Source organism: Pseudophryne corroboree, chromosome 6, assembly GCF_028390025.1.
Source record: "Pseudophryne corroboree isolate aPseCor3 chromosome 6, aPseCor3.hap2, whole genome shotgun sequence".
NCBI lineage: Eukaryota > Metazoa > Chordata > Amphibia > Anura > Myobatrachidae > Pseudophryne > Pseudophryne corroboree.
The window spans coordinates 380,468,894-380,483,660 of NC_086449.1; the positions used below are offsets into that span (position 1 = coordinate 380,468,894).

Consider the following 14,767-nt stretch of genomic DNA (forward strand, 5'->3'; position numbering starts at 1 on the left):
CTCACCTGTCTGTTTCACACCACTCCACCACATGAGCGGGTGATCAGCGGCGTGTGGTGCCGGGAGCCGGTAACAGCCGCCTGCCTCCTTCCCTCTCCCGGCCTGCCTGCTGCTGCTGTGTGTCCGATGGCCGCCGTCCGTCACTCACGGCGGCTGTGTCTTCGCCGCCGGCCGCTCCTACGGGTTAGACTCCAAAGCCGCCCTCCCTGCTCTGGACACACACTGAGCACAGCACAGCTGTGCGTCCTCCTGCCTCCCAGCCCTCCCGCGACGCCAGGTAATGGGGAGGCTGGAGACAGACCGTGTAGGATGTGCTGACGAGGGGGGGCTGGAGCAGCACTATAACAGAAGGTATGTGCCTCTTCATGGCTGCCAGCTACCCCTGTATAGTGTGTGTGCATATGTCAGTGTGCCCCTGTACAATGTGTGTATGTGGATGGGGGAGGGCACGCAGGCCAACATTCCCCCTGTTTCCCCCTTTTACAGCAAAAATGTACACACAGAGCAGCAGCAATGGAGGTAGCGATACACGGCAGCTGCCCTTAGCACCCCCACACCCGCTTTCCCCCAACCGCAGCACCCCCGCACCCACCCATTTCCCATCAGCACCACCCCATACCCCCATCCGCACCACCCCCGCAACTGGCCCTCCCCCACTCGCAGCCCCCCCCCACTTACCCGCCCCTCCCCCATCCTCGGCACCCCTGCATCCACCCCACCCACGCCACTCGCCCCTCCCGCACCCGTGGCACCCCCGCCACTACGCACCCCCAAGCGCTCACCCGCATCCACCTGCTACACCCCCGCAACCTCACCTCCCTCCGTGTCATCCCCGCACCCACCTCTCCCCCACCCGCACCAGCTCCGGACCCCCTACCCCACTGGCGGCACCCCCGCACCCGCCCCTCCACCAACCGCCTGTCACCTATACTGTGCCTATGTCCCCTATACTGTTATCTCTGCGGAGCCCCAGCTGGATGCACCTCACGCAATCCCACACCTCCACCAACCACAGCACCACCGCACCCTCCCCCACCGCCGCACCACCGCATCCGCCCTTCCCCCAACCACGCAACTCCCGCACCCGGCCCTCATCCACCCGCCGCACCCCCTCAACCAACTCTACACCATCCGCGACACCACCGCTACCCCCTTCCCCCCCCCCCCCAACAATTTTGCTCAGGACTCTTTTCCCACTCGACGCACCCCAGGACACCCTCCCCCATCTGGCTCGGTCCCTCACCCCACACTCTCCCATCCACAACATCTCCGGCCCCATCCGCCGCCCCTTCACCTGCAACATCTACAGACACCCTCCTCCATCTCCAGTCCCCTGCCCCCCCCCCACCCACCCCTCTACCACCTGAAGCTCCCCTGCAACCGCCCCTCCCCCACCACCCCTGGCCCCCCTCCACCATCCGTGTCTCCCCTGCACCCACCACTCCCCCAACCACAGAACCTACTAAGTGATTCATCGTGCCCTGCGTACGTTGTTCACACAGTCGCAAGCCCTTTGTCTCCACAATATGTAACCAATGACAAAATTAGGTTTGGAGGTAATACTCCATATATTCAACATATTGCACGCCAAAAGCCCGTGCTATGCTTAAGGCGGCGTAGCCCCTTGCGACGGTGTGAAGAGCGCCCATAGGGCGCGATGAGCCACCTAGTATATATATATATATATATATATATATATATAAAACTGCTATGGAATGCAGATAAGTGTCTATCACTGAACTTTAGTAGATGTAGAACAGCCTTCTGCACATATAATAATATAGGGATATGCAACAAGGGTGATGTGATCCTCTCAGAGTTCAGTAAACTAAACTCTGAGAGGAGCCCATCACCCTTGTTGCATATCCCTATATTATTATATGTGCAGAAGGCTGTTCTACATCTACTAAAGTTCAGTGATAGACACTTATCTGCATTCCATAGCGGTCATTTTAGACCATCGTTGAGATACTGCATATTAGTGTATGGACACTTTTTTCCGTAATGGAGCCACATCACGCTGAGATTTTTCATACTAGTTATAAGTATGGTATCATATCCAGATAACCTGATTTTAACAGAGGTTTATACATTTCATCAGATTTTCTTCACATCATTGTCTGAGCATTTTGATAAAGTACCCCTGATGAAGTCCCGATAGGGACGAAGCGCGTTGGGTCGATCTATTGTTCTACTTCTGTATCGTATGTTTCAACAAAGAAATACACTAAAAACTGAATGTAAAACCGGATATAGCCAAAGACATCCTCTGTAAAATCACAAAGACGTACTATGTTTTATTCTGTACTTTTATGAATAAATTTTATTCTATGTAATTGAAAATTGTTTTGTTTTAAACTGATGTACTAATATTATCGAAACAGTACCATATGTGTAAGCAGCCTCAGATCTGTTTGTTTGCTGTTTTCTCTCGAACCTTTACTAACAGGAGGTTCTTCATTCTCTTAGCGCTATTGGGTCCCCTCCTTTTTTCTTATATATATATATATATATATATTTGTCAGGTCGAGTATATGCCACCCTCACCCAATCATCTGCCCCCTGCCATCCTAACACATTCACGTACCCCCTGCCATCCTCACCCAATCATTTGCCCCCTGCCATCCACACACATTCACATACCCCCTGCCATCCTCACACTATCACCTGCCCCCTGCCACCCTCACCCATTAACCTTCCCTCTCGCCCATTCACCTGCCCCTGCCACCCCTCCTGGGCAGAACGCAATGCGATGACAGTAGGTAGTTAGTCACACACATACATCCTCTCAGCTGTGCATACGTCAGATCTGAGGCTCAGCCCTGGGCAGAGCTGGAGACTGGGCGGCGAGAGGGACTGAGGGAGACATTGACTGGGCACAGAGCGGAGCAGTAGGAAGCCAAACAGGGAGAGGGTACGCTGAGAGGCATTAGAGCCCAAAACAGGGAGTGAGAGTGGCAGCTGAGTTAGAGTCACAGAGGGAGGGACAGAGCAGCCTCCATCCGCCCACACTGCAACCGAGTCCTCCCACCTCCATCTGCTGATGTAACTCTTTGATGTACAGTAGATCATGGCAATCTCCATCGGAAGTCACAGTGTCACAAGCATCTAACAGATGCTTGTGACACTGTGACTTCCGACAGAGACTATCATGATCTACTGTACATCAAAGAGTTACATCATTCTCTCTCATAAGGACCTGGATCCCTGCCAGTGGGCCGCATTATGACCCCTGCCCGCGGGCCGCAAAATGATGCTGTAGAGGATGCATGCGGCCCACGGGCCATGCGTTTGACACCCCTTAGCTAAAGTATATGGTTGTAAATTACATCTCAGTAAACAGAGTCATATGAATATACTGTTTACTGCAAACGATATCTTCTGTATACTTTCCCATTGTGGACAGAAAAGGACACAGGGATATAGGAAGTAACAATGTTGAAATTTTTATTTATATGAGAAAATAAGATTTTAAACCTACTGGTAAATCTTTTTCTCGTAGTCCGTAGAGGATGCTGGGGACTCCGTAAGGACCATGGGGATAGACGGGCTCCGCAGGAGACATGGGCACTTTAAGAAAGACTTTAGGTCTGGATGTGCACTGGCTCCTCCCTCTATGCCCCTCCTCTAGACCTCAGTTAGAGAAACTGTGCCCAGGGGAGATGGACAGCACGAGGAAAGGATTTTTGTTAATCCAAGGGCAAGATTCATACCAGCCACACCAATCACACCGTATAACTTGTGTATCCATTAAACAGTTAACAGTATGAAAAAACAACGTAGCATCAGTCCAACCTGGTAAAACTATAACATAACCCTTATGTAAGCAAAACTATATACAAGTTTCGCAGAAGTAGTCCGCACTTGGGACGGGCGCCCAGCATCCTCTACGGACTACGAGAAAAAGATTTACCGGTAGGTTTAAAATCTTATTTTCTCCAACGTCCTAGGGGATGCTGGGGACTCCGTAAGGACCATGGGGATTATACCAAAGCTCCCAAACGGGCGGGAGAGTGCGGATGATTCTGCAGCACCGAATGAGCAAACCTTAGGTCCTCCTCAGCCAGGGTATCAAACTTATAGAACTTTGCAAAGGTGTTTGAACCCGACCAAGTAGTAGCTCGGCACAGTTGTAGTGCCGAGACCCCTCGGGCAGCCGCCCAAGACGAGCCCACCTTCCTAGTGGAATGGGCCTTGACCGATTTTGGTAACGGCAATCCAGCCGTAGAATGCGCCTGCTGAATCGTATTACAGATCCAGCGAGCAATAGTCTGCTTCGAAGCAGGGGTGCCAACCTTGTTGGCTGCATATAGGACAAACAGTGCTTCTGTTTTCCTGACTCTAGCCGTTCTGGCCACATAAATTTTCAAAGCCCTGACCACATCAAGGGACTCGGAATCCTCCAAGTCACGTGTAGCCACAGGCACCACAATAGGTTGGTTCATATGAAAAGATGACACCACCTTAGGCAAGAATTGAGGACGGGTCCGCAATTTCTGCCCTATCCATATGGAAAACCAGATAGGGGCTTTTATGAGACAAAGCCGCCAATTCCGACACTCGCCTAGCCGAAGCCAAGGCTAATAACATGACCACCTTCCAAGTGAGATATTTTAACTCCACCGTTTGAAGTGGTTCAAACCAGTGCGACTTAAGGAAACTCAACACCACGTTAAGGTCCCAAGGCGCCACCGGAGGTATAAAAGGAGGCTGAATATGCAGCACTCCCTTCACAAAAGTCTGTACTTCTGGGAGAGAAGCCAATTCTTTTTGAAAGAAAATGGATAAGGCCGAAATCTGAACCTTAATGGATCCTAATTTTAGGCCCAAATTTCCTCCAGCCTGTAGGAAGTGAAGGAAACGGCCCAGATGGAATTCTTCCGTAGGAGCATTCCTGGCCTCACACCAAGAAACATATGTTCGCCATATCCGGTGATAATGTTTTGCTGTCACGTCTTTCCTAGCCTTTATCAGAGTAGGAATTACCTCATCCGGAATGCCCTTTTCCGCTAGGATCCGGCGTTCAACCGCCATGCCGTCAAAAGTAAGTCTTGGAACAGACAGGGCCCCTGTTGCAACAGGTCCTGTCGCAGAGGAAGAGGCCACGGATCTCCCGTGAGCATTTCCAGCAGATCCGGATACCAGGCCCTTCATGGCCAATCTGGAACAATGAGAATTGTTCTCACTCTTCTTTTTCTTATTATTCTCAACACCTTGGGTATGAGAGGAAGAGGAGGAAACACACAGACCGACTGGAATACCCACGATGTCACTAGGGCGTCTACTGCTACCGCCTGAGGGTCTTTTGATCTGGTGCAATACCTCTGTAGCTTTTTGTTGAGGCGGGAGGCCATCATGTCTATCTGGGGCAGTCCCCACTGACTTGCAATCTGTGCGAAGACTTCCTGATGAAGTCCCCACTCTCCTGGATGCAGATCGTGTCTGCTGAGGAAGTCTGCTTTCCAGTTGTCCACTCCCGGAATGAACACTGCTGACAGTGCGCTTACATGATTTTCCGCCCAGCGAAGAATCCTGGTGGCTTCCGTCATTGCCACTCTGCTCCTTGTGCTGCCTTGGCGGTTTACATGAGCCACTGCGGTGATGTTGTCCGACTGGATCAGAACTGGTTGGTCGCAAAGTTAGTTCTCTGCTTGACGTAGGGCGTTGTATATGGCCCTCAGTTCCAGGATGTTGATGTGAAGACAAGTCTCTTGACTTGTCCAAAGTCCTTGGAAGTTTCTTCCCTGTGTGACTGCTCCCCACCCTCTGAGGCTCGCGTCCGTGGTCACCAGGATCCAATCCTGAATGCCGAACCTGCGTCCTTCCAAAAGGAGAGCACTCTACAGCCACCACAGGAGAGATACCCTGGCCCTGGGGGACAGGGTGATCCGCTGATGAATTTGTAGATGTGACCCGGACCACTTGTCCAATAGGTCCCATTGGAAAGTCCTTGCATGGAACCTGCCGAAGGGAATGGCTTTGTATGTTGCCACCATTTTTCCCAGGACTTGAGTGCAATGATGCACAGACACTTGTTTTGGCTTCAATAGGTTCTTGACTAGAGTCATGAGTTCCTGAGCTTTTTCTATCGGGAGAAAAACCCTTTTCTGGTCTGTGTCCAGAATCATGCCCAAGAAGGTCAAACGAGTCGTAGGAACCAGCTGTGACTTCGGGATATTGAGAATCCAGCCGTGTTGCTGTAACACCTTCAATGAAAGTGACACGCTGTTCAGTAACTTCTCTTGTGATCTCGCTTTTATGAGGAGATCGTCCAAGTATGGGATAATTGTGACAACCTGCTTGCGCAGGAGCACCATCATTTCCGCCATTACCTTGGTGAAAATCCTCGGGGCCGTGGAAAGCCCAAACGGCAACGTCTGAAATTGGTAATGACAATCCTGTACCGCAAATCTCAGGTACGCCTGGTGAGGTGGATAAATGGGGATATGAAGGTATGCATCCTTTATGTCCAGAGATACCATAAAATCCCCCCCTTCCAGGCTGGCGATGACAGCTCTGAGCGATTCCACCTTGAACTTGAACCGTTTTAAGTATAGGTTCAGGGGTTTTAAATTCAATATGGGTCTGACCGAACCGTCCGGTTTTGGAACTACAAACAGGGTTGAGTAGTATCCCTTCCCTCTCTGAAGCAGGGGAACTTTGACCACCACTTGTTGAAGACACAATTTTTGAATAGCATTTAACACTATCTCCCTTTCTAGGGGAGAAGTCGGTAGAGCCGATTTGAAAAACCGGCGAGGAGGCACCTCTTCGACTTCCAGCTTGTATCCCTGAGAAGCAATTTCTATTGCCCAGGGATCTACCTGTGAGTGAACCCAGATGTGGCTGAAAAGTCGAAGACGTGCCCCCACTGGGGCGGACTCCCTCAGCGGAGCCCCAGCGTCATGGGGTGGATTTTGAAGAGGTCGGGGAGGACTTCTGTTCCTGGGAACTAGCTGTGCTGTGCAGCTTTTTACCTCTGCCCTTACCTCTGGCAAGAAAGGACGACCCACGAACTCTTTTGCTTTTATTTGAACGAAAGGACTGCATTTGATAATGTGGCGCTTTCTTAGGTTGTGAGGGAACATAAGGCAAAAAATTCGATTTACCTGCCGTAGCTGTGAAGACCAGGTCCGAGAGAGCTTCCCCAAACAATTCCTCACCCTTGTAAGGTAAAACCTCCATATGTCTTTTTGAGTCGGCATCACCTGTCCACTGCCGGGTCCAGAGGACTCGTCTAGCCGAGATTGACATAGCGTTTATTCTGGAACCCAGTAAACTAATGTCTCTTTGAGCATCTCTCATATATAAGACAGCATCCTTTATATGGCCTAGGGTCAATAAAATGGTATCCTTATCTAGGGTCTCAATCTCCGCCGATAAGGAATCTGTCCATGCTGCTACCGCGCTACAAACCCAGGCCGACGCAATTGCCGGTCTGAGTAATGTACCAGAATGTGTGTAAATGGATTTCAAGGTAACCTCCTGCTTGCGGTCAGCAGGATCCTTGAGGGTAGCCGTATCTTGAGATGGCAGCGCTATCTTTTTTGACAATCGTGTCAATGTCTTGTCCACCTTAGGGGAGGATTCCCACCGTCTCCTGTCCGTTGGCGGGAAAGGATACGCCATAAGAATCCTTTTGGGAATCTGCAGTTTTTTGTCTGGAGATTCCCACACTTTTTCACTTAATTCGTTCAACTCATGTGAGGAGGGAAAAGTTACCTCAGGCTTCTTTCCCTTATACATGTGTACCCTCGTGTCAGGGACAGGGGGTTCCTCTGTGATATGCAACACTTCTTTTATTGCAATAATCATATATCGAATACATTTAGCCACTTTTGGCTGTAACTTTGCATCATCGTAGTCGACACTGGAGTCCGAATCCGTGTCGGTATCAGTGCCTGCTATTTGGGATAGTGGGCGCTTCTGAGACCCTGAAGGTCCCGGCGACATAGGGACAGACATGGGTTCACTCCCTGACTGTTCCTTAGCTTCAGCTTTGTCTAATCTTTTGTGCAATAAGTTCACACTAGCACTTAAAACATTCCACATATCCATCCAGTCAGGTGTCGGCACCGCCGACGGAGACCTCACATTCATACGCTCCCCCTCCTCCCTAGGTGAGCCTTCTACCTCAGACAAGTCGACACACCACACACACAGGGAACCTCTTATCTGAAGATAGTTTTCCCACAAGGCCCTTTGGAGAGACAGAGAGAGAGTATGCCAGCACACACCCCAGCGCTATATGACCCTGGAAAAAAAACACTAAATGTTTATCCAGTAGCGCTGTTTATACTTTATATCCACCAAATTTGTGCCCCCCCCCCCTCTTAAAACCCCTCTATCACCGTGTATAAGCAGGGGAGAGTCCGGGGAGCTTCCTCTCAGCGCTGTGCTGTGGAGAAAAATGGCGCTGGTGAGTGCTGAGGGAGAAGCCCCGCCCCCTCGGCGGCGGGCTTCTGTCCCGCTCAAAATTCCTGAAAACTGGTGGGGGCTCTGTTTTATACATGTACAGTGCCCATCTGTACATGTATATACTTATTTTGCCAATGGAGAGGTTTTATTGCTGCCCAGGGCGCCCCCCCTGCGCCCTGCACCCTTACAGTGACTGCGGTGTGTGAGGTGTATGGGAGCAATGGCGCACAGCTTTACTGCTGTGCGTTACCTCAGTGAAGATCATGAAGTCTTCTGCCGCCTCTGAAGTCAACTTTTCTTCTCATACTCACCCGGCTTCTATCTTCCGGCTCTGCGAGGAGGACGGCGGCGCGGCTCTGGGACGGACAGCGAGGGTGAGACCTGCGTACCAATCCCTCTGGAGCTAATGGTGTCCAGTAGCCTAAGAAACAGAGCCTTGAAACTCACAGAAGTAGGTCTGTTTCTCTCTCCTCAGTCCCTCGAAGCAGGGAGTCTGTTGCCAGCAGGCTCCCTGAAAATAAAAAACCTAACAAATATACTTTCTGACAGGAAGCTCAGGAGAGCTCCCTGTAGTGCACCCATCTCCCCTGGGCACAGCATCACACTGAGGTCTAGAGGAGGGGCATAGAGGGAGGAGCCAGTGCACACCCAGACCTAAAGTCTTTCTTAAAGTGCCCATGTCTCCTGCGGAGCCCGTCTATCCCCATGGTCCTTACGGAGTCCCCAGCATCCTCTAGGACGTTAGAGAAATTGGGATTAAAGGAGGGATGCTACATTTCAAAGTGACCAGTTCACTATAGTCCACTATTATTACCCAGTCTTGTTTTTTTAATGCTGTTTCCAATTGTTTTATGCTACCACTGTTTCCAATTATAACATGCAATGGAATTTGCTGCACTATATAAGAAACTGTTAATAAAGAAATAATAAATATTGTCTGTGCATTGTATGCGTCATGGTTATTTCAGGCTGAAGACTACGGTCTAAATGTTTTACGTGTATTAACTGCACTAAAGCTATTATCTTTTAAATCTGGCCTTTTGTGAATGTACTCTTATCGTTATTTCTTAGTACCTCCGTCAGGATTAGAGTTTTACAAAGGTAAAACAAATACTGTACTATAATATGAAAACAAGGGTGCTACAAAATATAAGATTTAAAAAGTATCTGTTTTTCCAATTTACTTTAATATTACATTATGTTTAATTTCTAATTATGGGGCTAATTCATACCTGATCGCTGCTGTGCGTTTTCGCACAGCGGGCGATCAGGCCTGAACTGCGCATGCGCCGCAGTGCGCATGTGCATGTCAGAGATGCGATCGGCATCTCAGCCAGCGATCGCCTCTGCCTAATTGGCAGGCAGAGGCGTTCCCCGGGCGGGCGGGCGGGCGGGCCGGCGGCATTCGGACGCTGTTTTGGGGGCGCAGTCCTGGCAACGCAGGCGTGCCTGGAACGTGCAGGGGGTGGGCAGTGGGGACTGCATGATGTAACACGCAGCTGCTGCAACCCAGGACGCGGCGAAAAGTCGCTTACCAGCACAACAATGCTGTGCAGGTAGGGACTTAACGGTGCAATAGCATCGCCGGCGTGCGATGCTATCGCACCCATGCACAATTTTGCATGGCTACGATCAGGTCTGAATTAACCCCTATGTTTGCACAAATAAACTTGGCAACACTGCATGAAGCAGGAGATCGTTGTTCCTGTGATCTCCAATTGCCAGAGAGCAGGACGTTCCAGCACACAATCATTGTTGCTGTAACAGTAATGGGAGGGGGAACAGAACTGGCTATTACATACTGTGTAAATATGCATTGCAAATGAATCAGGAGGGAGGACTTATAGAACTAGGTAACTTATCCACATGAGTATCCCCTACATAATACAAGCATTTTGTCATTAGGATGGATCCGCATACAAACTTATAGGGAAAGGGAAGAAAAAAGAACTTAGGTTTTAAAATATAAATTTGTTCATGTGTAATACCCCTATCACACCGCACAAATAACCCGGTATCGACCCAGCATATTGCCGGGTCAACACGAGTCGGCGTGCGGTGTGAAAGGGGCATAGCCGAAATCCCAGGTCGCCTGACCCGGCAATTCAACCCGGGTATAAAGCAGTGTTATACCCGGGTTGAATACTCGATGTTATAGTATTATACCTGATGCGACCCGGGACCCGTTTACTAGATAGGGAGAGGCGGCGCGGAGATGAGCTCATCTCCCAGCGCCGCCTCCACCTCCGCCCCCGCCGCCGGCTTGGCCCCCACTTCCCCCTCTCCCGGCATATTGCTGGGTCGGGAAAGCCTGCAGCAGCTGCCAATGCCGGATCCCACCCGGGAAGGACCTGTTTCCAATTCCCGGGTGGGATCCGGCATTGGCAGTGTGAAAGGGGTATTATAAATGAAATGTGATGATTTCAATAAGGCTGTATGCTAGCAACAGGTGCACCTAAGCCTGTAGGCAATAGAGGAAACAGAAGAATAAGAAACGTAATAGCATTAATAGGAAACAGAAGAATAATAAACTTAATAGCATTATCTATTACCTCATTGTCTTGAAGGTTCAGAGTCTGTAAGAATGCCAGTTCCTCCAGGCCTTCAAGACTGGAGATCTGGTTGGAGGAGAGGTCCAATGTTTGCAGCACATTCAGCTTTTCCAAACCAGTGATGTTCTTAATGTGATTGGAGGCCTGAAATATAAATACAGAGCGTTGTGGAAACACAACTTGTTATTCATAATTATCGGGCCATTTGTGGCAGCTTCATCAGAGCCTAATAATGTATTTAATCAAAAATGCAATACTTAATATTATTGAAAACCTGAACAAACAAAGTAAGATTGTTTAAATTGTATATGGAATTCCGTCCTACAGAGGCACACAGTATTTCATATCAGAATCTTCCTGCATCAGTCTGACTCAATATACAGAAGGAGAAAACATTAATACAAATATCTACAACCATCCACGGCCTCCACCTCTGAAAGCTGGAAAAGTAAATGCTAACAAACACTGGGGGTTATTCAGCGTTGTTAGCAAACCAAAAAATCACACTAATGGGCAAAACCATGTTGCACTGACTGCAGGTGCGGCACACTAGAAGATATTTTCCCAAGATATGAGCGATAACGATAGTTGTGAACAATCACATCATTCAGATCATTCAAATCGTTCTAGTGTGTACACAGCAAACGATGCGCGCACCCGTGGTCGTTGAAAGCAGTTTGTAAGTTGTCCATTCATGCAGCTCAATCCCCTCAATCCCAGCAGAGCAGATCGTTCGTCGTTCAGATCGTTTGTAACAAAGCTCAGTGTGTACACTCAATCTCGTTTGTTGGGGACTTCAATGGAAATTGCTCATCTTCCACATTGTTCAAGTCTTCTACTGTGTATGGGCCTTAACATTTGCAGAGAAAGTTAAGGGCCCTACACACTTGGCGATAACGATGACAGATATTAACGATATCGTTCAGAAATGAATGATTAATCGTTCATATCAGTCAGTGTGTATGCATCAACGATGAACGATGCGAGGCTCCGCCGTCGTTCATCGTTGCTCTACCCTCGTTTATACATGTAAGTTGATTTGGAGGATATAGATGTATGTACTGTTATATCGTCCAAATCGGCCATTGATATCGTCCAGTGTGTAGGCAAAAATTGTTGGTGAAAAAATCGACCAACGATAACATAACTGGTCATTAAAAATGCTATAATCGCCCAGTGTGTAGTGCCCTTTAAATTTGGGTGGGGTGTGTTCAAACAGAAATCTAAATTTGCAGGGTATTAAGCAGCCTGTATTTACCCCGCACAGAAACAATATAACCCACCCAAATCTAACTCTCTATGCACATGTTACATTTGCCCCATCTGCAGTGCAACAAGGTTTTGCCAAATTACTATTTTTTTCCATTTGCTAACAACTCTGAATAACCCCCACTATGCGCTAAATACAATGATAAAGTAACAACTGTGCTATTTTTCAGCAGGAACTCAGTTCCTGAATCTCTCAGTAAATATGACATAATCAGGAACTGAGACTGAACCTGTCAGGGTCAAAATGTATTTTCCATAAGTTTTATTTTAAACTCCATTTTGAGTGCCTTCTTTTCGAAAAATGACAGTATCTATATATCTATTATCTACAGTATCTATTAATCTAAAAAAAAAATTGTAATTTTTTTTTTAATAGCTCCACCCCCAGACCCGTACTTCCTGAATCTACCTTTACTAAAAAATAGTACTGAGTACCAATGACAGAGAAAAGCACCGCTTTACTAAAATCCATAAAACCAGTTAGGTAATGTAATTATCTATGAAATGAACTACCGTATATACTCGAGTATAAGCCGACTTTTTCAGCACATTTTTCTATGCTGAAAAAGCCCCCCTCGGCTTATACTCGAGTCAAGTTGTCAACGGCTGCAGCAGACGCCGTGGGCTGTGTGGGCGTCCGCTGCAGCCGGCTCCAGGGACAGACACTAGAGGTCATTATTGACCTCTAGTGTCTGTGCGGCGTTGCTATGGTAGAGACGTCATGACGTCTCTCCCATAGAGATGATCGGGTGCCGGGAAGCGGGCGCCGGAGCGGGCGGCCAGACGGAGCGGTGGCCAGACGGAGCGGCGGCCAGACGGAGCGGGTGGACAGACGGAGCGGAGCAGCGCAGCAGCAGAAGAAGCGGTCGGGAAGCAGGAGCGGGGCAGTGGTAAGTATTGTTTTAGTGTGTGTTTTGTGTGTTTGTAAGCGGCAACGGGGGCACAGTAACAGGGGGCAAAGAAAGGGGGCACAATTACTGAGGGCAAAGAAAGAGGGGTCATAACTACTGGGGGCAATAAAAGAGGGGGCACAACTACTGGGGGCAAAGAAAGAGAGGGCACAACTACTGGGGGCAATGAAAGAGGGGGCACAACTACTGGGGACAAAGAAGGGGCATAACTACTGGGGGCAAAGCAGCGGGGGCATGTTTTTATCTGGCACTGTGGGGAGATATATGTCACTGGGGGTATATGTGGCACTGGGGGCACAACCCTAGCAACAAGCATTACCCCCTGGCAACAAGCATGACACCTACCGCATGAAACCCCTGGCAACGAGCATGACACCCTGAGCATGAAAACCCCCGGCACCGTGCATTTCCCACCCTAGGCTTATACTCGAGTCAGTAATTTTTCCCAGTTTTTTGTGGTAAAATTAGGTGCCTCGGCTTATATTCGGGTCGACTTATCCTCGAGTATATACGGTAGTACTTAAACAGCAGAATGCATGATTGTATAAGGAAAGGAAATTTTGAAAACAAAAAATGATAATAAAAGTGTAAGGCAATAGTAAAGACCACAACACTAAATGAAGTAAAGGACTGCAATGTAACCAAGTAGCCACACATTACTACCAATCACATGACAATAAAACTTATACAAAAAGACTATTCATTATATTAGCTTCACACTGCAGTTGGGGACTTCTATGCCTTAAGCTGGGTACACATGGCTAATGGGTAAATTTACTAAGGTGGGAGTTTTTCGAGAACTGGTAATGCTGCCCATAGCAACCAATCAAATTCTATCTATTATCTTGTAGAAAAAGCTAGATAAATGTTAAGTAGAATCTGATTGGTTGCTATGGGCAACATCACCAGTTCTAAAAAAAACTCCCAACTTAGTAAATTTACCCGTTAGTGATGTGTACCCAGCCCGACATCGCCGCCAGGACCCAGCATGTAGCAAGTGCATACACACTTGCCGATGCCGGGGCCAAAGGGGGGAGCCATGTGACATGTTGCATTCTGCAGAATATAATCATTAGCGATAACCTCCTGCCTGGCCGGCCAGGGATGTCGCTGGCAAATGATGTACCCAATATGTTGCTCTGATCTGCAGGATCAGGCGACATATGGTCTAGTATGTATCCAGTTTAAAAAAATTATTTGGTTCTTTGCCTGAGGTATATTGGGGGTCATTCCGAGTTGATCGCTAGCTGCCGTTGTTCGCTGCCTAGCGATCATAGAAAAAAATGGCTAATCTGTGCATGCGTATGCACGTACGGGTACGAAGTCCTTTGTGGTTTTGCACTGGTTCTAGCGACGATTCCAATCGCACAGCCGAACGCAAGGAGATTGACAGGAAGAGGGCGTTTCTGGGTGTCAACTGACCGTTTTCTGGAAGTGTTTGGAAAAATGCAGGCATGGCCAGGCGTTTGCTGGGTGGGTATCTGACGTCATTAACGTGTCACTTGTCGCAGCAATCATCGCACAGGATAAGTAACTACAGGGCTGGTCTTGTTTTGCACAAAATGTGTTTGCAGGCGCTCTGCTGCACAGGTGTTTGCACTCCTGCAAAGCGAAAAT

At 48.6% G+C, this 14,767-nt stretch overlaps 1 protein-coding gene across 3 annotated transcripts in view; it reads right to left on the bottom strand.

Moving 5' to 3' along the window:
- The window catches only part of LRGUK (leucine rich repeats and guanylate kinase domain containing), a 338,728-nt gene that overhangs the window by 156,853 nt on the left and 167,108 nt on the right, over nucleotides 1-14,767 (bottom strand). For all 3 annotated transcript variants that reach the window (XM_063926758.1, XM_063926757.1, XM_063926759.1), the window contains exon 7: nucleotides 10,971-11,114. In XM_063926758.1, coding sequence (XP_063782828.1) covers nucleotides 10,971-11,114 — 144 coding nt within the window. The remainder of the gene's footprint in view (nucleotides 1-10,970; nucleotides 11,115-14,767) is intronic.